The 25,788-nt window shown below is 36.2% G+C and overlaps 1 protein-coding gene and 2 pseudogenes across 1 annotated transcript; 2 read left to right on the top strand and 1 right to left on the bottom strand.

Moving 5' to 3' along the window:
- The first annotated feature begins 7,023 nt into the window (after nt 1–7,023).
- Nucleotides 7,024–8,071, top strand: LOC149169402 (uncharacterized; annotated as a pseudogene).
- A 757-nt stretch (nt 8,072–8,828) lies between these two features.
- LOC149169403 (uncharacterized) lies at nt 8,829–10,191 on the top strand (annotated as a pseudogene).
- Nucleotides 10,192–19,398: 9,207 nt separating this feature from the next.
- Nucleotides 19,399–20,286, bottom strand: LOC149169404 (uncharacterized). Its single transcript, XM_089425182.1, has one exon. It carries the CDS (start codon nt 20,284–20,286, stop codon nt 19,399–19,401), a length of 888 nt encoding a protein of 295 aa, XP_089281308.1.
- Nucleotides 20,287–25,788: the final 5,502 nt, after the last annotated feature.

Here is a 25,788-nt window from a genome sequence, read left to right on the forward strand (position 1 = left end):
AATCACTTTTATAACTTATTCATATGGATATTAATATTGCGGATTCATATTACATCATGAAATGCAAAAATGGAGGTTTTGAATATTGGCCATCGCCATGGCCAATATTCATTTTTTTTTGAAATGAGGCTTATATTTGTAGAAATTTTTATATGATTTGGTTCATGTAACACTATATTGTTCTTTTTCATGTAACATTATAAAATTAAGTTTTTTAACATAAATACAAATGGGGTGTTATGTTATGTTAGCTATATATATATATATATGTGTATATATATATATCTTTGTGTGTGTATGTGTGTGTGTGTGACTTTATTGATTTTGTTTCTTTTTTTTTTGTCTTTCAAATGCAAATATGGACAATAATGATGTCATCTATTATTCCAGAACAATACACAATATTGTTGGAGCTATAATTTTTCTTTCCTATCTTCGGAACAAGTTTGATAGAAAACATGGGTTCCATCCTGCTTTTATTGATGATCATATTCGTGAGCTAGATCAAATGAAAACACATGTAAAATACTTGTTACATGTGCACCAGAGGGAGTCTGGGAGGAGAACAAGAAGGAATTGGTTGGAAAGCGTTAAGTATCAGGATCATTATCCTGTTGATTTGAATTGGTGTTGCTTTTGTCATCAATCTGGTTGTGTTTTGGAAGAGGCCGCTCCATAGATGACTTTTGATGGAGTGCTTCAAGTTCAATTTTGTAGTGGAAATATTTGATGTAAAGAAAACAAAAAATATATGTTAAGACTCAATGTTCTTTCTGTGGTTGCAATGTTGGTAAAATTGAATTTTTTTTCTCGTTGTTGTTTTTATGTACAAAATTGTATATCTCTGGTCTTAAAATGTCCTATTATGTTGTTCTTCTTTAAATCTAATGTGTGCAATTTAGAAGTGTCTTTTCATTTATGATCCTCTGCTCCAATGGCAGTGCTATTATGTTCTTTTTTCTCTTGCATTTGCGATTGTTGTGGTCTTTTGTGTGGATCCCTTCACTTTGTTCTCGTCTTTCATAAATGAAAATATTGTTTACATTTATAATATTATTGTTTGGATTTCATGTTTTAGGTGTTTATATCAATATTCTTGAGATTTATACTATTAATACATTCATGTATTGATATCAATGTATTCATGGCTTAAAATTTATTTATTGTTTATAATGTAGTGACATAAATGTGTTATTATTAATGTGATGATGATTTATCATGTTTTAATGCTTTATGGTTTGGAATGTGGTTCTTATATTGGTTTTGGTTTATGTTTTTTATTATTTTTTGTGTTATAGCATTATTTATGTTTACAATATTGATGCCATGGATTTATGGCTTAGGTTTGGTTTACTATTTCCTTGGGTTTATAATATTAAATTACTAGGTTTATTTGTTCTTTAAGATTGTAATATTAATAATTCCTTTGGTATATCATTTATTCCCTTTGGTTTATTAATCCCCAATATTAAGGTTTAAATAATAGTCTTAAGGTTTAATATTAATCCCTTACATTTACAATGTTTATCCCTTCAATTTATTAACGTGTTGCTTTCGTAGTATTAATAATACCTATGGTTGATTGATCCCTTAGGTTTATAATATTCATAGTCACGTGGGTTGATCAATCCGTTGGGTTTAAAATATTAATTCCTATGTTTGTTTTTAATATTGATCCCTTGCCATTTTTTATCGCTTGGGTTTCTAATATTTTTCACTTGGGTTTATTAATTCCTTAGGTTTATAATATTAAATGCTTGGGTTTCTAAGTTCTTTAAATTTTTAATATTAATAAATCCTTTGGCTTATCATTTAATCCCTTGGTTTTATTAATCCCGTGACCTTAAAAACTAAATTCCTAGGGTTTACTAATCGTTTTGGTTTTTAATATTAGCTCGTTGGGTTTATTGATTCCTTGGATATATTGAACCCTTGCATTTATTAATCATTCGTTTCTATAATATTAATGCCTTGGGTTTGTAATATTAATAATATATTGGATTTATAAAACCCCAATATTAAGGGTTAAATATTTGTCCAACTATTTATGATTATTCCAATATCACAATAGATTAATCTAATATAGAAATCAACCATGGTCAACCATGTTTCTTTTAGGGTTTATAGTAGTCATGTTAGGTTTTATAGGCGTTGTGATTATAATTTTTATCCCTTAAGTTTATTATTCCCTTTGGTTTATAATATCAATCCTTTCGGTTTATTAATCTAAGGGTTCATATTCTTAGGGTTTAATATTATTCAGCAATGGTAAAAAATAAACAACCATGTTCGACCATGATCAACCATGCCCCAACATGGAATTGTCTCAATATGAAAAACAATGATGTTGAGCCATGTTTATTTTAGTCTTTATAATATTTGTCTTAAGGTTTATATGCATTGGGTTTATAACATTAGTCCCTTGTGTTTAATAGTATTCCCTTGGGTTTAATATTAGTCCCTTGGGTTTATTATTCATTTGGGTTTATAATATCAATCCCTTGGGTTTATTATTTCCTTGGGTTCATATTATTAATTCATTTTGTTTAATAGTATTCCCTTAGGTTCATAATCCCTTAGGGTTTTAGTATAATCCCTTGGGTTTATTATTCATTTGTGTTTATAATATCAATCGCTTGGGTTTATTATTCCCGAATCAAACATGGTTTATTATGACGCTGACCATGGTCCAACATGGAATTGTGATAAGGATTATCTCAATATGAAAACCAACGATGGTCGATCATGTTTATTTTAGTGTTTATAACATTTATATTAGGGTTTATATATGTTTGGTTTATAATATTAGTCCCTTCGGTTTCATATTATTCCCTTGGGTTCATAATCCCTTGGGGTTTTAGTATTAATCCCTTCATTTTATTATTCCTTCGGGTTTCTCATATTAATCCTTTGGGTTTATTATTCCCTTAGGTTTATAATAGCTATCATGGTCAACCATGGTTGAGTTTCACTTTGCGACAAGGATTGTCTCACCATGAAAATAAATCATGTTTATTTTAGTCTTTGTAATATTTATATTTTGGTTTATGAATGTTGGATTTATAATATTAGTCCCTTGGGTTTAATATTATTCCCTTGGGTTCATAATCCCTTGGGGTTTTAGTATTAATCCCTTGGGTTTATTATTCGCTTAGGTTTATAATATCAATCATGGTCAACCATGGTTGAATGTCTCATTGTGACAAGCATTGTCTCACCATGAAAATAAATCATGTTTATTTTAGTCTGTAATATTTATATTTGGCTTTACGAATGTTGGGTTTGTAATACTAGTCCCTTAGGTTCATATTCCTCGGATATAATATTATTCATATGGTTTATAGTATTAGTCCCTTGGGGTCAATATAAATATCTTGGGCTTATGGTTCAATATGAGTCCCTTGGGTTAAATATAAATCTCTTGTGGTTTTGTATTTGGGTTTATATTATTGGGTTTAATAATAAGGTTTAATGTAATGGGTTTATAATATGAGGTTTTTAATATTAGATTTATAATATAGTGTGCTTAAGATATAGAGTTTAATATACATGGTTTATAATTATTAATAATCTCTTGGGTTTATTAATTTCTTAGGTTTACAATATGAATCATAAGGGCCTATAACATTAACCCCTTGAGTTGACTAATCACTTGAGTTTATAATACTTATAACCCCTTGCATTTATAATACTAATAATCGTTTGGGTTTACAATATTAATCCCAAGATTTTATGATATTAGTCCCTTTTGTTTTTAATATTAATTCCCTAGGTTTATAATATTAATCATTGGGTTTATTAATCCCTTGGGATTATAATATTAATAATCCCTTGGATTTATAATATTAATCCATTGGGCTTATAATATTATTCATAGGGTTTATAACATTAATCCTTGGATTTAGTATAAATTCCTTGGGTTTATAATTCTTTGGGTTTTTAGTACTAATCCTTTGGGTTTAAACAATGTAAACTTTGAAACGGGAATTGTAAACTCAAAATGGGAACTCTGGCCAAAAAATCCTGAAAAAACATCAAAAACAGTGCTAAAAATGAAAAGTGTGTATACTGGAATGATGATTTTATTTTTAAGGGGTCAATTTTGAACATGTTTTAAAAATGGCAGTGACTACGAAATTTATATGAAATTTTTGTGCAAAATATAGCTTCAAAACAAAAAAGTGATGATACTAGAACGATGACTTTTTTTTTAGGTCAATTTTCAAACTTTTTAAAAAATGCTAGTAAAACCAAATTTTTATGTGCCAAACAAAGTTGTTTATGAGGAAAAAAACACATTAATGTTTTTGGTAGAATATCATTTTTCTTTCCTAAGTATAAATTCAACATTTTTTCAACCATTACATGCCATGGTTATTACACCTAAACATAGATGGACAAATTTACCATATCACATCAAGCACATTTTTCTGATTATCCTTATTTTAATTTTGAGCATGACAAATTCATAGGAGGCTAGGATTTCGCTAAAAAGAGGAACTGGAGTCAGATTACAGTGGATCTCCTCTAATGACCCTCGCTAAACTGATCACCCTCTCCATAAAATATGTTCACAAAAAGTTCACAAGGAATCCCAGAAGCAAGTTTCATTTGTGCTAAAGCAACTCAGTTACACCTCAAGAACCTTATTACTCCCTCATAAATGTGTTCCTGAGAAATGAAGGTAGGATAACTTCATTTGCTATCAATAAATCCCAAACCTAGATGCCAGAGGGTTTTTTCTCAAGAATGAAATAATTGGAAAAAACAAGCAAGCTCCCAGAAGATAACTCTAGTATCAATTACAATCCTAATAATGTATCATCAGTGAAATCATGCCCCACATATAGGGAGAATACGATGAGCTACCTACGACCACTCGATTTACTTTGGTTAGAGTATCTAAGGCCATAATAATAATCTATTTTAATTTATTTCCAAACCTTTAAAGGAAGGTCACTGTCACTGTCATCTTATGAACCACAATAATAACTTTGATGGTGTTTTAAATATAGTTACATGGTATTTTGTGTTTGTCTTATTTTGTTGCAGGTGACTCATGAGGAGCACATGGACGCTAATACCACAATGGGAAACACAACCAAAATGAGAAAACTAAGTTTGGACCTCCGTTAACATAAATTACCATTGAGAAATGATTACATTTATCAAATTCACTACGAATATCTTAACAACAACATAAAAACATCTCCCTTGGCAACAATTCTAAAAAGTCAATTAGGTCAAGAATTTACACCCAATATAAGGAGACACCCCTATTAATATGGTTATTGAGTGTGTTGCTTCCCCCAATATTATCAATTAGATGTTACCCATCCTCATATCTAAATAAAAGAAAAGGGAGAAATAAAATAAATGAAAAGCACCGCAATGGGGGAAGTAACGAGGGATATAAAAACCTTTTATGGGGCTATGAACATCTATTTGGTAGTAAATGCTTATTATTTTATTGTGGTGATTACATTGTAGACATAGAAACTCATTAATATTGGAAGAATACTTTTAGAAATCCTTGAGTCATATTTAAGGAGTCAATAATAACCCTAATGACTTCACAACACACCCTATTACCAACTATCTTATATCTGACATTGCCTTCACAACACACCCTATTACCAACTATCTTATGTCCGACATTTAGTCATTAATTTGATCTTATATCTATCATTTAGTCATTAATTTGATTATTTTCTTATTATTCAGTTATATAATTATATCATATTATGTTTGATCCTAAATCAAATATTTATGAGAGTGAGGAAAATCGGTAGTAAAAGATATTTTACTTAGTTTTTTAAATTGATGACAAGATTATCCATTAATTCAATGTAAAAGATATATTACTTAGTTTTTTAAATTGACTTCCGCTTAATATTCATTCGCAGTTTCCGTAAAGAAAAACTTGGCAGAAGTACCTATAACAAGTGGTGAATTGTGAGAAGAATATGTACAAGATCTGTGGGAGTCTTATCTTGCTGAATGGACACACTGTAAGATGTATCACACCTTATCTCTTTTCTCATTGATCGTAATTGTCAGTATTAACATGAAAACAACATACAAACAATTATATCCACAAACAATCAAATGGCCGGTCACATACTGCCATGTCATTTCCCGAATATTATTACTGTGATACCATTTCTGCCTCAACTTTATGCTTAAAAATTCCATGGCATTTCCCCAATATTATAGATATGATACCATTTCTGCCTCAATTTTAAAGACACACACTACAAAATATCCACCTCAGTGACCCTTTCCCACAGATCTTTCGCAGTGCTAGGATTTTTCCGCACAACAGTACCAAATCTAAGATAAGTTAAGGACAAGGCAGCATGTAGAGTATGAAAAATATGGGATTCATAAAGTGAAGGCACTTGCTACTAAGTACCCACAGGATTATGGGAAATATCTTTTCCTCTGAAAATATCAGAAGATTGAAAGCGAACCTCATGTCAATTCAGAAGTGATAGGTTTTATATTATTTATTTGATAGAGACTAAGGTTATAGGTGATTGGTAAATTATTATTTATGGGATAATTTATCTATTAAATATAAATATTTAAAATTTGGAAGATGGTAAATAATTTTTGTGATAATCTAGTTGGAGGATGTTTTTTAAAATTGTTTTGACTTTGTCATGAGTTTAATATTTTAGTTTGAAAATCAGAAACATGCCATAAAAGTAAAAGCATGTAGGTTACCACCATTGATAAAAATAATTGTAGATAACATATTTTCATTGTGATAAATAATAGTATGTAGAGAAGCTATAAATGGCTCATATTTCACAATTATTCAGAATTATATTGTATGTACAGAAGCTAAATAGAAGCTATATATGATTATATTGTATGTACAGAAGCTGAATAGAAGCTATATATAGCCCATGGTTATATTTCACAATTATATTGTATGTACATGATTTTCATCGAATATAATAATAATGAGTTAATTATATTAATGAAACTTCAATTAATAATTTTGCTCCAGAGTAGATGGAGGACACCAATTTTTTGGACTTTCAAATGGAGGACTTGATGCCCCCAAGGCTCTGCACAAGGCTCCGGACCGAAAAAAAAAGTGCAATTCTCATTGGTTTGGACGAGCTTCTTCATGACCATTATCAAGAGAAGATTAAAATTGTTGAAAGAGAGTCGAAAAAAGCAAGGATGTACTCATCTGATAGCTCAGATGAGGATGATGATAAACGAGGAAAGAAGAAAGAGGAGCAATTGTCTGAGTTTGTTAGTGAGTGTGAAAGGCAGGTGCATAATATTGTTGCAACAGTTGAGGTTGCATCATAGGGTGAAAGAATATTTGGTTCTCAGAAATCCTCTCCAAAACTGGTTGTTCCAACAGTTGATGTGTGTCCCCTATAGCACAAACTTTCAGAAAACAGCGAGCTCAGATTAATGACAGGCTTGAGTGCTGAAAATGGAGAGTCTTTCATGGTAGAGCTTTTAAGAAGTGGTTGGCTTCTCAACTTGATTTTATCTCGTAGTCACTGTGATGAGTTTACTGTATGTTGGGCCTTCAATTTAATGGTACACGTCAAATGAAAATGTGGAGATGTATGCTTGTGATTTCTTATGCAGCATCATTCTTTCAGGAACTGAGGGTTCATCAAGCTATTGTACTCTTGATTGGGTTCCTACCTATGATCAAATTAGAGAAACTGTTCAAATATACGGATATTTGGAAGATTGTATGGGAGATGAGCGGATGCTCTCAGAAGATAAATATGATTTTTCCTACGATGGGCCACCAGAGAATATTCGGTCTTGGGTCAAATTTGTGGTTGCCTGTTGCCGAGCAAGGAATTCGAGGACTATTTTAACAGCCTTTGAAGCTGAGAATTTGGCAGTCATGGTAACATGGTTCTTTTTAGATCGTAAACTTCTTTGTCTTTCTGGCATTTTACAAGAATGCCTGGCATCCATTGTGAATTTCTTCACAGATGAAGAATGGGTTTCCATCTCATACATAATTGCTTTCTCTCTTTCATGTAGCCTTCCTGAGATGAACTTTAATTGCTTGAAATGAAACTTCAATTAATAAGGGCTGCAGCTCAGGTATGCGTCCATAACTTCAATTCTCAAACTTGAGGGACCCAGAGTGTTCCCTCTCAGAAGCCTTGAAAGTGATTTGAAAACCAGTTGGTACTCCAACTCTATTGCCTGTCGAATAACTGCGTGCTAGCATAATTCGTTGCATTGACAAATTTATACTCTCGGCAGTCCTGTTACTTGGCTCTGGGGACGCATTTCCAGCGCGTATCAATGTCTTTTACTACCCTTTCATGGCTTTGGAATTGTTTGAAAGAGAAATTTAACATTAATAGTGACATTGACTCACGTAGCATTTCAAAGGAGAAAGAAAAAGATATACTGGTTACACTAGCGAGGGCATGCAGACACTTGCGTGACTTGGGGGTGGTTTATGAATATGTTGTTCTCTTGATAATGAAAAATGATTTTATTAGTCACTCAGCGGGGAGAACTGTCCACACCGCTGATTTGATTTGAATGTGTAAAAAATCATTTTTATATAACTAAAATAACCTAGCAAATTCAGTAAAACCAATTGAAAAGCTTTGGGTTTTGAAATTCTGAGAATCGCCGGGTGGTGGGGCAAATCTCAAAATCAACCCGCCACCACCCTGCCACCAGTGGTGTTGGCGGGGTGGTGGCGGGTCGATTTTGAGAATCGCCCCACCACCCGGCGATTCTCAGAATCGCCCCCATCTACTACAAATTGCCCCATCTGCTATTTTAATTATTTTGCTAACTTTATGAAAACAATGCCGAATTTTGAAACACATGGTATTGAACTCATATGCCATGTTTTAGATTCCCAAGTAAATGGGCTTTCACAAATCTGTGATGTTTTCTTATCACTAAAGAGTGCAGGTATGAAAATATCCTTGCTGTGCTTATCACATTATTAGCTAAAGTATTTTTGTATATGTGGGGGTTTATAGTCATATCTCTGATAATCGTTTTGGTAGACTAAGTCATCATGGGGTGAAAGGATATTTGGTTCTCAAAAATCCTCTCCAAAACTGGTTGTTCCAACAGTTGATGTGTGTCCCCTACTGCAAAAACTTTCAGAAAACAGTGGTGGTGCAGTAAATTACAAGTTTGACGGCAAGGCTCCAGGTAGATTTGGCTTCAACCCCGTCAACAGCCTGCAGTTGCACCCAGTTCAGGCACACAACCGTCTTCCATTATGAACGGCTTCATCACGTCTTCTTATCGAACTGTCACAAGCAAACACGTCATCGCAAACAATAGACGAGATCCACCACATGTTGCAATATGTTCAACGCCTGGATGTTGTGTCCAGCGAAAGTGGATGCAACAAAACAAACGGCACTGGATCACTTCCCACGACTCGATCTCTGACATCAATTTCACGATCTCAAATAATTCGGCACGTTCAGGTACAAATCCTTCGTCCCGCCTCGCATTTTGAAAAAAAAAAACTCAAAACACTATAGGTGATGTCCACAGGAATAAGAAAAAGGCCCATGATCCGTTGACGACAGGCTTGAGTGCTGAAAATGGAGAGTCTTTCATGGTAGAGCTTTTAAGAAGTGTTGCTTGATTTTATCTCATAGTCACTGTGATGATTTTACTATATGTTGGGCCTTCAATTTAATGGCACACACGTCAAATGAAAATGTGGAGATGTCTGCTTGAGGTTTCTTATGCAGCATCATTCTTTCAGGAACTGAGGGTTCATCAAGCTTTTGTACTCTTGATTGGGTTCCTACCTATGATCAAATTAAAGAAACTGTTCAAATATACGGATATTTGGAAGATTGTATGGGAGATGAGCGGATGCTCTCACAAGATAAATATGATTTTTCCTACGATGGGCCGCCAGAGAATATTCGGTCTTGGGTCGAATTTGTGGATGCTTGTTGCCGGGCAAGGAAGTCGAGGTCTATTTTAACAGCCTCTGAAGCAGAGAATTTGGCAGTCATGGTAACACGATTCTTTTTAGATCGTAAAATTCTTTGTCTTTCTGGAATTTTGCAAGAATGCCTGGCATCCATTGTGAATTTCTTCACAGATGAAGAATGGGTTTCCATCTCAGACATAATTGCTTTCTCTCTTACATGCAGCCTTCCTAAGATGAACTTTAATTGCTTGAAATGAAACTTCAATTAAGAAGGGCTGCAGCTCTTGTATGCATCCATAACTTCAATTCTGAAAATTGAGGGACCCAGAGTGTTCCCCCTCAGAAGCCTTGGAATTGATTTGAAAACCAGTTGGTACTCCAACTCTATTGCTTGTCGAATAACTACGTGCCTGCATAATTCGTTGCATTGACAAATTTATACTCTCGGCAGTCCTGTTACTCAGCTTTGGGGACGCATTTCCAGGTTACACTGGCTAGGGCATGCAGACACTTGCGTGACCTGGGGGTGGTTTATGAATATGTTTTTCTCCTGATAATGAAAAATGATTTTATTATTCACTCAGATGGAAGAACTGTTCACACCACTGATTTGATTTGACTGTGTAAAAAACCATTTTTATATAACTAAAATAACCTAGCAAATTCAGTAAAACCATTTGAAAAGCTTTGGGTTTTTAAATTCTGAGAATCGCCGAGTGGTGGGTCGATTCTCAGAATCGACCCGCCACCACCCCGCCACCAGTGGTGGTGGCGGGTCGATTCTGAGAATCGACCACCACCCGGCGATTCTTAGAATTGCCCCCATCTGCTACGAATTTCCCCATCTACTATTTTAATTATTTTGTTCACTTTATAAAAACAATGTCGAATTTTGAAACACATGGTATTGAACTCATATGTAATGTTTTAGATTCCCAAGGAAATGGGCTTTCACAAATCTGCGATGTTTTCTTATCACTAGAGAGTGCAGGTATGAAAAGATCCTTGTTGTGCTCACCGCTTTATTAGCTAAAGTATTTTTGTATATGTGGGGGTTTATAGTCATATCTCTAGTAATCATTTTGGTAGACTAAGTCATCGAAAAATTCCCATGGAACAACAGTCCAACCCTTTGAAGGGGGTGTTCTCCATTTAAATTTATTAAAATGTCAAACTTCCACACAATATCGCAATTTTAAGTCATATTCAATTTTCTAAAATAAATTAAAAAACTATAACATATCATTATAGTGAAATAAAATTTAATAAAAACAAATATAATTACCAAAATTGAAAAGAAAAATCTTCATTTCATTGAAACACCCTGAAATCATCTTATGATATCATGGAATCCATCATATTTTGAATGGTAACCTGAGAGAGGGAAATTGTAATTTGAAAATCATGCTCCTAATATCACTTTTTTTTAAATCTAAAAAAATACCAGTATATATGACACAAATGTGTAATCAATCACATTATCTTCACCATAAATATTTGGCTAAAATGTCAATAAAATTCCTTCTTAATAATGTATTTAATCTTATTTTGTATTGACAAATTCAAAGCTTTTCAAATGGTTTTACTGAATTTGCTAGGTTATTTTAGTTATATAAAAATGATTTTTTACACGGTCAAATCAAATCAGGGGTGTGGACAATTCTTCCAGTTGAGTGACTAATAAAATTGGTATAAAATGTTTTAAAGTGATTTCATGTTTGTGAAAATATTGAATTTTGATAAAAATGAATGTTGAGTAGAATGATAAATACATTTTATTTTATAAAAGTGGCATGGGTGTTGAGGAGGTGACATAAGGTTTATAATATGTTTATTGATTTTGGCATCATCATGAATAATAAGGTAGAAGTGCTTGTGGTTTTATAGGACCTTCTTGTGCCCAAACAAAAAGGAGTTTGTAAAGTCACAAGTTTTGACAATTCTATTAAGCTTATAATTATAACCTATCCAAATCTCTTATTCATGATGCATAGATTAGGCATCTATGCCAGGTTTGCAAGCAGTTATAAAAATCTGCAATATGTTTAGTATTTATGACTTTTCTTTTTCACCCATGGATCTGCCACATCTATTTGTTTTCTTCCCATCCTGTTTTTCATTGGGTATGACACAATATTTTCCAATCATTGTGTATGACACAATATTTGCCAATCTTCCATTGTCAGATATTTTTTGATGCTAAATAATATTGGCAAGCTAAAAAGAGTGGTTATTGGTGTGTATTGTGAAAGAAAAAGAGACAATCTAACACGGTTTACCTCTTCTCCATGTTCTAGATGAACACATAGGTTTCTTTCTCTTTTCCAAAATAATGAACTTCGAATAAGATAGAAATGTAGGTGTCTTTTTCTTTTGCTAAAATAATTAACGTATGATGAGATAGATATAAATAAAGAATTAGGAATTGGGATCACAAATTTCAAGATTTGAGTATACTCAAATGTTCATTTTTACATTCTCTTGTATGTTTGTTTTGATTAGGTCTATTGAATCAAATTGGTTTTCAATAGGTTTTTTTTGAGTATGTGAGGTTTCTAGTGTCTTATTAATTCAAGTGGAAGAGATATTTCTTACATATCATTAGATTATAAAGTGACATTGGACATAATTAAGCTTTGGGCCATACCCTTTTAGAAACAACAACCCAAACTAAATGATTAGTTATTACACCTTTTTATTTAGTTGATCTAAACTAGAAGATTACAAAAAAAATTCCTTTCATTGCTCCTCATAAACCAAGATAGATTGATTCATCCCTCCGTTTTAATGTACAAAGAGGAGTGCTTGATTTTTACTCAAAAAGCTGGGGTGTTGATGTATCTATATATGGATGCTCAGGTTTTTATATTAAAAATTTTCTCCAGTGCTTGATTTGTAGTCAAAGAGATGTGGTGATAATGTATCTAGATATGGGTGTTGAGTTTTTTATATTGAAATTTTCTCTTTGTTTCAATTAGAATTAGAAGGGTTTTTTCTTTTTGTTTTCCTCATAATAAACTATTGTTCTCAATTGAAATTGGATCATTTGTATTAATGTTTCTTTTCAATGTAAGTTTGAGGTGCAAGTTACTTATTTTATTTTTAGACTATGATATTTAACACATAGTGACCTATGCTTAATAAACTAAAATTAGGAAGGTTTAATAAGTTGCTTAGTTTTTTTTATGGTTTTGGTGTAGCTTGTTTGTAGAGAGACTAGATATTTTTCCACTAGGCAATAACATTATCTTGCATCTTTGAAATCTTATTTATTGGTTCTATGTGCTTGCATTAACATCTTTTCATAAATTGTATTTGAAATAGTTATTCAAGAAAACTTTTAAACATTTCAGCCTTTCATTCAACAAAGAATTATGCCTTTCAATTTCTTCCAGATGCAATGCAAGAAATTGGGTTGAAGAAAGGGGACTTTAGTGAATCACGTGTGGCAAAAAAGGTAAAGGAACCCCGCCCACCATTACATGGAATGTTTGCAAAGACATACATTGGGAGATTCACAGACATCAAAGATCCATTAGAAGAGGAAAATGAGCAAAAGGAAGCAGAAGATATTGTGGAAGAAGACAATGATGAAACCCTAGAGGACGAAGAGTTTGGATTACGTGACATTGTTGATTAAATTTAAGTTATGTTTGGAAATAAAGCTTTGCAATGTTTTGACTTTGACATTTTATGAAAGGAATAAACACTCAATTAAGGTTGTTATGCGTTCAATATTTCTAAGATGTGATTTTCGCATTAATTTTTAAGTTAATCATTATTTTTTGAAAAAAAGTTATTATTATTATTTTTTTAACATGAAATTCATAAAAAAAAACTATTATTTAACCATTTTTAGTTAAAATTTTCATGTAAAAATTGTGATTTTGACATGTCAATTCTACCAAAAAATTATCAAAATGTGTAGTTTTTTAGCTATATTTATGTTAAAAATGGTTATTTTTATGTTCATTGTTAAAAAATATTGTTTTTTAGAAACAATTATTTCATGTGGATTGAAAAATTAATTAAGGATGTATAAATATGTAGAATATCGAAAATTCTAAATATCGACCTCCTAATTTAAAAATGCAAAACAATAAAAACCTCATTATAAAAAAGTTAAAATTAAAACAAAAAACAAGAAAACGTGAAGAAAACGGCCACTTCAAAAATGATCAAATTTACAAAATAATTATTTACATTTTATACATTAGAAAATTTAAAGCCAAAAAACAGGTCTTTTAAAAAAAGGGGGTGATGCAGAATACTCATTTTTTTAAATCAACATGACAATCACTACCATTCTAAAACGATTCTAAAACGTAATGTACATAAAAAAATTGAAGTGCCAAAAACTATGATCTAAAAAAACATGTTCGTTCTGCATCACCCCTTTTCAAAATCAGGTCACTTTTTTGCTATTTCTACGAAACAGGTAACAATATCAGTTCCCGTTTCAAAGTTTACATTGTTTTTATTATTCACTTGGGTGTTTAATATCAATCCCTTGGGTATATAAATCTAACGGTTCATATTCCTAGGGTATAATATTATTCAACATGAAAATGAAGTATAGTCAACCATGGTTTGTAGTATTTATATTTGGGTTTACCAATGTTGGGTTTATAATATTAGTCTTATGGGTTTAACATTATTCCCTTGGTTTCATAATCCCTTGAGGTTTTAGTATTAATCCCTTAGTTTTATTATTCCTTTGGGTTTATAATATCAATCCCTTGGGTTTATTATTCCCTTAGTTTTATAATATCGATCATGGTAAACCATTGTCAATCATAGCCAACCATGGTCGAATGTCACATTGTGACAATGATTGTCTCACCATGAAAATAAAGCATGCTTATTTTAGTCTTTGTAATATTTATATTTGGGTTTACGAATGTTGGGTTTATAATATTAGTCACTTGGGTTTAATATTATTCCCTCGGGTTCATAACCCCTTGGGGTTCTAGTATTAAACCTTTTGGTTTATTATTCATTTGGGTTTATAATAGCAATCCCTTAGGTTTATTATTCCCATTGGTTTATAATATCAATCATGGTAAACCATTGTCAATCATAGCCAACTATGGTCAACCATGGTTGAATGTCGCATTATGACAAGGATTGTCTCACCATCAAAATAAATCATGTTTATTTTAGTGTTTATAGTATTTATATTTGGATTTACCAATGTTGGGTTTATAATATTAGTCCCATGGTTGAATGTCACATTTTGGCAAAGATTGTCTCACCATGAAAATAAACCATGTTTATTTTAGTGTTTGTAATATTTATATTTGGGTTTACCATAGTAGTCAGATGGTTGAATGTTGCATTTTGACAAATATTGTCTCACCATGAAAATCAATCATGTTTATTTTGGTCTTTGTAATATTTATATTTGGGTTTACGAATGTTGGGTTTATAATATTAGTCCCTTGGGTTTAATATTATTCCCTTGGGTTCATAATCCCTTGGAGTTTTAGTATTAATCCCTTGTGTTTATTATTCATTTTTGTTTATAATATAAATCGCTTGGGTTTATTATTCCCTTAGGTTTATAATATCAATCATGGTCAACCATTGTCAACCATGGTTGAATGTCACATTGTGACAAATGTTGTCTCACCATGAAAATAAATCATGTTTATTTTGGTATTTGTAATATTTATATTTGGGTTTACAAATGTTGGGTTTATAATATTAGTCCTTTGGGTTTAATATTATTCCCTTAGGTTCATAATTCCTTAGGGTTTTAGTATTAATCCTTTAGTTTTATTATTCCTTTGGGTTAATAATATCAATACCTTGGGTTTATTATTCCCTTAGGGTTATAATATCAATCATGGTCAACCATTACCAATCATAGCCAACCATGGCCAACCATGTTTGGAAAATGTCGCATTGTGACAAGGATTGTCTCACCATCTGTTACACTAAAAAATGTCACCATGACTATTTACAGTTGGTATGGCTCTATCAACAGCCATGCTATCCTCCTGGGCAAGTCTTAAGCCTCTGCTCTCCATGTCAAACTCCAAAAGAGAGAGAAAGTCTTTATAAATGTATTTATCTCTGGGTACGTAGGTTCTCTCAACCTTGCCTGCGGGTACGCACCTAATGTTCACAAAAACCGCGTACTTGTACGCTCTGTATGTAAAGGGGCAGGTGCGTACTCCTGTAAAGGTCAAAATGCGCAAGTTTCATCTTTGAAAAGTTACTTGTGGTCATTTCTAGAGCATTCTACAAGGTTGTTCGACGTGTATTGAGCGCCTCCAGATGGTTCATGTATCCCTACCAAAGAGGAACTTATCCTATCAAGAGAGGAGCTATCCCATCCAAAGAGGGGATTATCCCATTGATGGTGGACCTGATTAACTTCCTCTTGAACACTATAAATACAGGCATTGGGCCAGAAGGAAGGAGAGGTTGAAAGCTAAACATTTCTAAGGGTAGATGCTGCAGGAATTAGAACTCCCATTTAGAATCTTTTGAGGAGAGATTGCCATCTTTACTTGTTCTATTTGGAAGTGGGTGAGCTTTGTCAAAGTAAAGGAGAACTCTTGATGGACCCTGGGAGGGACTTGCACAACACCAAGGCTCAGGTTGTAATTGTTCCTTTTGTTACCTATTAATGCAAATGAGTCCATTCTTCTCAATAACTTGTTATTTATGAGTTGTTTCATGTACTCCTTGGTCTATATGTTAAATATGTTTTATTCTATGAGATTATCAAGTGCTATTTAATCGTTTGATTGTTAGTGGATGCAGGTTTCAAAGTGAAGGAGGAGCTCATCCGGATCAGCGGAGCTGGACTGCTACAACAGCGTGGGACTACATGTAGGATCTAAACACTTGATTTCTTATATAGTAAATGCATGTTTAGAGAAGGATTGCTCTTGTTTGTCTTGTTTGTCACTAGAGAGTCTTAGGCTCCTAGGGAGGTTGGTTGTGTCCGCATAATCGACTCTTTCCGCCTGACACCATAAAAATAAACCATGTTTATTTTATTGTTTGTAGTATTTATATTTGGGTTTACCATTGTTGGCTTTATAATATTAGTCCCATGGGTTTACTATTATTACCTTGGGTTCATAATCCCTTGGGTTTTAGTATTAATCCCTTAGTTTTGTTATTCCTTTGGGTTCATAATATCAATCCCTTGGGTTTATTATTCCCTTAGGTTTATAATATCAATCATGGTCAACCATATCCAACCACGGTCAACCATGGTTGAATGTCACATTGTGACAAGGATTGCTTCACCATGAAAATAAATCATGTTTATTTTAGTCTTTGTAATATTTATATTTGGGTTTACTAATGTTGGTTTTATAATATTAGTCCCTTAGGTTTAATATTATTCCCTTGGGGTTTTAGTATTAATCCCTTGGGTTTATTATTCCCTTAGGTTTATAATATCAATCATGGTCAACCATTGTCAATCATAGCCAACCATGGTCAACCATGGTTGAATGTCACATTGTGACAAGGATTGTCTCACCATCAAAATAAACCATGTTTATTTTAGTGTTTGTAGTATTTATATTTGGGTTTATCAATGTTGGGTTTATAATATTAGTCCCATGGTTGAACGTCGCATTTTGACAAAGATTGTCTCACCATCAAAATAAACCATGTTTATTTTAGTGTTTGTAATATTTATATTTGGGTTTACCATATTAGATCCATGGTTGAATGTCGCATTTTGACAAATATTGTCTCACCATGAAAATAAATCATGTTTATTTTAGCTTTTGTAATATTTATATTTGGGTTTACGAATGTTGGGTTTATAATATTAGTCCCTTGGGTTTAATACTATTCCTTTAGGGTTTTAGTATTAATCCCTTGGGTTTATTATTCATTTGGGTTTATAATATCAATCCGTTGGGTTTATTATCCACATAGGTTTATAATATCAATCATGGTCAACCATGGTTGAATGCCACATTGTGACAATGATTGTCTCACCATAAAAATAAATCATGTTTATTTTAGTCTTTGTACTATTTATAGTTGGGTTTACGAATGTTGGGTTTATAATATTAGTCTCTTGGCTTTAATATTTTTTTTTCTCAATCTGTCTACTTCTATTATTATACAGAAAGATTCAAAAAATTACAGCAAGGCCTTAGCCTTGAAAATCTTGCCATGAGGTTGACAATTAGCCCAGATGAACACATTCCAAAAATTGGTGGACTTCCTTCTGTTGCGTCTTCTCCTAAGACCCGAAACAGTGCTAAACAGGGACAAGCTGAGGCATACAACCATTGTGCAGCTGTGCAACACTAAACAAGGACTTTCATACATACAGACCCATACAGTCGACACAGAGACATATAGACACATACTATGACCTGACACAGGCAAAATTGCGAGTTTCAAAAACAGAGTAATGCGCCTACTTCTTAGACTGCCAAGAGCAGAATGCCATACAAGATCAGTCATCATCTGTAGTGTAGGGTTCCTCCACTACCCTGCACCTGTATTACAAAGAGTCTTTCGAGTCTGAGCGAAGGACCACCGAGCCGGTTGGGTCTCCCTGAGCTGGCTCGCTTGGACTTGCAGGGGCAGCTTGAGACGCCAAGGAGGAGCTTCCCATGACCGCGCGTTGAGTATCAATTGGAGGCACCATCCCTTGTTCTGGCGGAATTTCCGGATCTGCTGCTGCCTGGCTATTGAGATTTTCACAATTTTCTATAGTAACAGAAACTAAGAAAGTGGAATTGGCAAGAGTGCAGGGGATACGATAACGAACTGTTGGATGCGCCGCATGCTCACATTCAACCATCCTACCACGCCAGTGTCCTCTGCCTCTTCCAGCTCTGGTAACATGAGGACGATTTTACTCAGGTGCCAACTCAACCGAGGAAGAGGGGGAGATGGGGGCAGACCTCTGAGAGGTGGCACGTCCACGGGAGCTTCCACGTCTGCTTCCCATCCTAGGACGCTCTCTCAGCATTGTAATGTACAGAGGATTAACAAGCGAGCAGATACACGGAGGGGAATGACTAACCAGAACGTGAGCCCTTTGAACTTGAGCCCAATGCCTATGAAACACTCTCGTGCCTGAAACAGAGACGGAATTGGGCACTGAAAGTGATTGACCCTGAGTTACCAACAGCACTGCAGAGGAGTGCGAAGAGGCTATAGAGGAATGCGAAGAGGCCGCAGAGGGATGCCAAGAGACCATAGAGGAATGCGAGGAGGCAGTGGGAGCACATAGATTTTGAAGCGCCATTGCACAATTAACCAAGAGGCGGATGGAGGAGTAAAAAAACTGCATTAAAAACCTTGTGTGAGACCAGCTCAATCGTTCTGCAAGGTACCTCATGGCGTGCATGGGCTGACACCTGCCCATGTGAAGTGCCACCTTCATACCATCATACCATTCAAACACCCGCATCTGGGAGAGAGATATCTTTCTACACCAAAGAAGTGCAATCCTGTTTGAGTTGTTAATCATCTGCCATTTCAAGGGATCCTAAGAAGTAGGGAAGTTGCTGAGTTGCGCCCTGTTTGGCCAATCTGTCTACGACTTGATTTGCTGTTCTTCTAACATGCTGGAAGGTTATGCTTTGGGGATTTCTTAGCTTTTCCTCCAGTGATTCCAATCTACTGAGCAATCTCCAGCTGGATGCTATCTTGACTGCTGTAGTGCCTGCTTGTATTCTGTTGGCTGCGGCTATAAGGATAGATGAGTCTCCTTCGACCTCTAGAGGGAAGAAGTGCTTTTGTTCTGCAATGCAGATCCCTTTCCAAAGTCCTTCCAACTCAGCTACATTGTTAGTGTCTTTGCCAATCGATCCATAATAGATATGCAATATTGCTCCCGTATGGCTTCTGAAGATTCCTCCAAATCTTGTCGACCCTGGATTACCTTTGGCTGCCCCATCAAAATTCAGCTTGTAAGAGTTAATTGCAGGAGGGGACCAGGATAGCGGAGAGGCGGTGCTTGTTGGAGGATGGGCCTTAACATGGGCTAAAAAGGAGAGGTCCAAATTCCAGGCTTTCAGAATGATACATTCCTGCGGAGATTCTGGCAGATCTGTATCATACCAGGTTCTGATGGCTAGAGTTTCTTGAAGATTTTGTTTTAGGAGGAGCCACAGAGCTTCTATTGGCCGACAGGTGTTGTTGAAGATTCTGGAGTTTCTTTCCTTCCAGAGAATCCAATAAAGAAAACCTGGTATTAGATTCCAAAGAGAGTTAAGAAGCTGGCTTTTAAAAGGGTTCTTAGTCCATTTCCTTATGGTTTCTGTAACGTCCTCCATCTGAGCTTCCGATCTCCTGTTGCATTTTTCAGTTCTCTCCCAAAGTTGCGTTGCTAGCGGACATGTTTCCATTAAGTGTCTAATGGTTTCAGAGTGGAGATTGCAATTTGGGCATCTTGATGGGCCAATGAATCCACGCTTTTGTAGGTTGTCCCAAGTGAGTATGCGCCTTTTACTTAAAAGCCATAAAAAAGTGGAGACCTTAGGCCATACTCCTGGTTGCCAGACCTTTTCCCATATCTGGTCCTTGTCTGTCTGGATAGCTGAGTAGCGCAATTAGTATGCTTCTTTGGTGGTGAATGTTCCTTTGGGCGTATGTCCCCATCTTAGTTTGTCCTGCTGGTTAGAGTATCAAATTCTTCTGTAATTGAGTTCTTGATCTATGTCAGTGTGTGTTTCTCCTTGCAAATCAGTCTGCCAGAGGCTAGCGGGTTTCCAGATTTGGAAATCATGGTGCGTGGGCTGCTGCCAGAATTGATGAACAAATGTGAGGTTCGCCTGCTGCATGGAAGCTTGCCATAGTGGCTTTTGGAATAAAGTTGCCAGTTTCGGGAGTTGTTGCCATGAATCCTCCCAGAACCTTGCAGTTGTGCCTGAGTGAATTTCCCAAAAACTATGCTCTTGAATGAAAGCGTTGTGGAGCTTTGCGGCATTCCATATTAGAGACCCTTGGGTTGTTGTGCTGATTCTGATAAGATCATTCCATTGACTGCCCGGGGCATATTTTGCTTGCCAGAGTCTTGCCCATGGTGAATGTGGCTTGGAGATCCAATTCCACCATATTCGAGCTCCCATTGTATTGTTGCTTTGGAGAGGATCCCTTAAGCCCAGGCCACCTTCAGATTTGATTTTGCATACTTCTTTCCAGTTGACAAGAGCCCATTTTCTGTTCAGGCCAGAGGAGCCCCATAGGAAGTTGCGCTGAAGATTGCGGATTGCTTTAAGGACCCATTTTGGCGCTGCCATGATGGAAAAAAGATACAAAGGCATTGCCTGGAGAACTGATTTGATCAAGACAAGTCTGCCAGCCATGTTTAGAGAGCGAAAAGTCCAAGACGAAAGCCTTGATTCTAATTTGTCTAGGAGAGTCCTCCAAGAAGCATGCTTGATGGCAGAATCAGCTAGAGGAGCCCCCAGGTACTTTGATGGAAGCTTGGCAATAGTGAACCCCCGAATTCAAGCAATATTCCTTTGAGTAGAAGGGGGAGTGTTGAAAAAGAAGAGCTGAGATTTAGAAGCATTGATAGAGGTGCCAGAGGCGTCAGAGAAGAGGGAGAGCAGGGATTTGAAAACAGAGGCCTCTTGAGAGGATGGATGACCAAATAACATTGTGTCGTCTACAAACTGTTGATGGGAAAGAGGATTAAGACCATGGAGGGAAATTCCTTTTAAATCCTGGGTGGAGACAACAGATTTGAGCAGTCTATTGAGCCCTTCTGCCATTAGGACAAAGAGGAATGGGGAAAGGGGATCCCCCTTCCTGATACCATGGGAGGGGCAGAAGGGCGAAGATGGGGAACCATTCAGCAAGACAGAGATGCTAGGAGAGGAAATAAGATTCATGATCCATCTGGTCCATGTTGAATTGACACCAAAAGCTAATCACATCTTGTGAATGTAATTCCAACTAAGTTTATCAAAGGCTTTAGAGAGATCCAGCTTTAGAATCATACCTGGTTTTTTGAGAAGCTTTAGAGAGTGAATAACCTCATTCGATAGAATTATACCGTCCATGATCTGCCGCCCTTCTACATAACCCGTCTGCTCTGGAGAAATGAGAAGAGGAAGGAGAGGTTTGAGCCTGTTCATTATTACTTTTGAGATGAGCTTATAGATGACATTGCATAGCGCTATTGGTCGGTATTTATCAGGCTTATTTGGTTCTTCACCTTTAGGTACCAATGCTAAGAAGGTTGCATTGAGGGAAGGAAGAATCCAGTGCATAATTCTTGATTCCTCCACTAGTTCCCATACGTCTGTCTTGATGAGCTCCCAAAACTCATGAAAGAAATTGGCCGTGAAACCCTCAGGCCCAGGTGCCTTGCCATCTTTAAGTTGGGCCATTTCTTCTTCAACCTCCTTGAGTGAAGTGGACTGGAGCAGTTTGTTGTTTTGGTCCTCTGTTATGATTCTTGGAATGTGCTGCGTGATAGCTCTAATTGCCTGGTCTCTATTACCTATGGGCTCCCTGAGAATATCTTGAAAGTAATCTTTGAACTCCTTCTCCATATCTTCGTGTGCTTCTAATCTTGCCCCTTGTTGATTGTTTATGAATGCGATGTTGTTGTGCATTCGCCTTTGGATGGCAGTTTTATGGAAGAATTTGGTATTCTTCTCCCCCTCCTTGAGCCACCTAATTCTAGATTTTTGACACCAGAGAATTTCCTCTTGCTGCCTGTGGGCTTCAATTTGATTCCAGAGGATCTGCTCCTGATGTGTCTACTCATCTTTCCTACCTTCTAGGATGAGAGTTTGCTGAAGCGCATTCATTTGCTGTTCCAGCCTCTTGCAATTCTCCTGGATGTTGCCAAATTGTGTACGATTCCAGACTTTGAGGAATTGTTTTAAGCTTTTTAATTTCTATTGGAATTGAAACATTTTGGCACCCTCTGGCGGGATGAAAGATTTCCATACTTCACTTACCATTGTCTTGAAGTTAGGATTTGTGAGCCAGAAGGTTTCAAATCGGAAAGGTCTATTGTTGTGAGTGCCCGGCCGAGACCATTGTAACATTATTGGCCAATGATCGGATCCTCCTTGGGGTATGATGGAAGCATGGAAGTCCCTTCCCAGATGTATAGCATTATCCGAAATGAGGAACCTATCGAGCCTAGAGGCGATATGATGTGTGCCCCTGCGCTTATTGGTCCAAGTAAAGACTCCATTGGAGGTTGGAATATCCATGAGTTGATTGTTATGAATGAATTCTCTGAGGCCATTGTTGTCACCTTCTAACCTGATTCTGCCTCCTTTTTTCTCCTCCATTGATTTTATGATGTTGAAGTCGCCGCCACCGATCCAGAGGGGGAACTGCCTGTTTTCATTGAGAATAGTAAGAGTTTCCAGAAGATCTAATTTTTGCTGAAGAGTCTGCGGAAAATACACATTTGAGAGATGCCCATGGATGTTAGTGCCAATGAGATGGAAGGACGCTTGGATGAGGTGATGGGTGGCATGAAAGTCATATAGAGTAAGAATCTGCGGATTCCACAAGATGGCTAATCCGCCTGAAGCCCCAGAGGCATCGACTGAAACTGAGCCGCTACCTGCCCAAATCTTGTTGCGAATTCTTTCTATAGCAGTGTTGTTGCTTTTTGTTTCTTGAAGAAAAACTATTGACGGTTTTTCTTGTTGAATCAGGTTTTTTATCATACGGTGTTTTGAGGGGCTATTGAGTCCTCTCACATTCCAGGAGATGAGCTTCATGGACAATGGGGTTTGGGTTTATAGAACTTTGTCAACTTAGGGAATCGCCCTGATTCCATAAGTATTTCTCCTACTATGATAGTCCTTTGAAGGTCTATCTTGTGCCCCCTTTTCTTAGTTTCTTTGAGAATTTTTTTTCTGTCCCAAGGGTTTCCTGCTTGTATACCAAGACTTTTGTTGTGTTGCGCTTTGATTAAGACTCCTTCAAGCCTGTCGATTTTGCAAGGGGGTATTGAGTTATATTCTTTCTGTTTGCAAGCCGTTTCTAGTTTGAAGATATCTAGACCATCTAGGCTGACATGCTTCAAATCTTCCTCCATGATGATAGGGGAACTCTGGTCTTCGACATCTGCGGAGTCCTGTAGACTAAGAGCAAGAGCTGCATCTAGATCCATGGCCGAGGGCTGCTGGTTGAATTCTAGAACAGATTTCCCCTGGGTAAAGGGGTAAGGGTCGAGGTCAGAAACCATTTTATTATCCGAAAGAGGATTGGTTGAGGGTCAAGAAGTGACAGGAATGGAGGACTGCTTGGGAGCAGAGGGAGCATGGGAGGATGAGGGCAAGGAGGTGTTCTCCTGAGGTTCAGAGCTTGGTTTATCCTGAGGATCAGGAGAAGAAAGAAAAATGAATCTGTTCTGGGTATCTGATTTGATGGAGCTGTCAGGGACTGCCTGGTTTTTCTTAGCGTGCCTACGGTGGTTTGGAACTTTGGTGAATCATTCCGAGTCTTTATTGGATTCATTGTTTGAAAATTTGGACTACGAGTTTAGAGGACAATCTCAGAAGAGATGGTCGTGTTCATGGCATTTACGACAACGAAAGGGGATATGCTCATAATCTAAAGGCTGGGTCCATTCAAAATCATCGTGAAAGAGACTTACCGAGTCAGCTAGAGCTTTGGTCAGGTGCATCTGAACACAGATCCTGGCATATGAGGTATATTTGTGGGTTTTTGTTTCCTCAGCAACTTTGATGAAGGTCCGTAGTTTATTGCCAATATCTGTTAGCGTGCCTTCTTTCCAATATTCCACTGGGAGGGAATACATACATATCCAGACTGGAGCCCAACTGAAATCTTCTTTGTGAGGGTTGAACCTAGGCTTCCACTCCATGAGATAAAGTCCTGAAGAGTTAAAGAAATATGGGCCGCCTTCGAATATACGCGATTTGTCCTCCACACAATGGAAAATGGTTGTGAAGAAGCCTTTCGGTCCAAGCTGCAGGGTAACCTGTCCTTTGGGCTTCCATTTTGAAGCTATCCATCCCTGCAGCGCATTTTCAGTAGGCCAAAATCTAAGAAACTTTCCTATTATCGCATGATCCTGCATGAACTGGATCTCGCCGTTAATGCGATGACTTGGAAGATCAACTTTGATTCGTTCTGCAGCCTTCAGGATGTAGGTAGCCGAGGTCGCCTTTGGTTGTGACGAAGAGGCTTTTTGTTGCACATCTTTTTCTTTGTCAGCCGCATCGCTTGGTGCTGAGGGAATCGCTTCGCCATTCATCCTTTGTCCTCCCTGATCAGTTTTAGGGAAAGCGCCAGAAGGGGTCAGAGGAATTGCATGCTGGTCAATGTCAGAGGCTGGAGTTGTGAAAGGAGGGGGGGAGGATCCCACCCCTCCTGCAGGCGAAGCCATTGAAGGCAGTCAGAAGGAGCCCGACGGCGCGAGCTCAGAGGGTCAGAGGAGTGCATCGATTAGGGTTATCAGAGTTCTTGCGGGCAGGACGTTCGCATCATCAGAGCTCTCCTAGTCAAGACATTCGATTGTTTGTCATCTCTTGGCTTTAATATTATTCCCTTGGGGTTTTAGTATTAATCCCTTGGGTTTAGTATTCATTTGGGTTTATGAAATCAATTTCTTGGGTTTATTATTCCCTTAGGTTTATAATTTCAATCATTTGACTTAGTTACCGGAGAATCCACAGTACGAACCATTTTTATGTCAACGTTTCAAATCCCAACTGGGATCCATCATCAGGACTTATGAATGATGATAAAAGAAGAGCTGATTAGAAGGAAATAAATAATAATGAGGATAATAAATTTAAGGATCAGCGGAATGTCAACTTGAATATTTATTTTTATTAATTTATTAATTAATTTATTAATTTTATTATTATTATTATTATATTTTTTTTGAATAAATT

Source organism: Pinus tabuliformis, chromosome 4_2 (assembly GCF_031772625.1).
Source record: "Pinus tabuliformis cultivar Carrire ecotype Pingquan chromosome 4_2, CPIR1, whole genome shotgun sequence".
NCBI classification, from domain to species: domain Eukaryota; kingdom Viridiplantae; phylum Streptophyta; class Pinopsida; order Pinales; family Pinaceae; genus Pinus; species Pinus tabuliformis.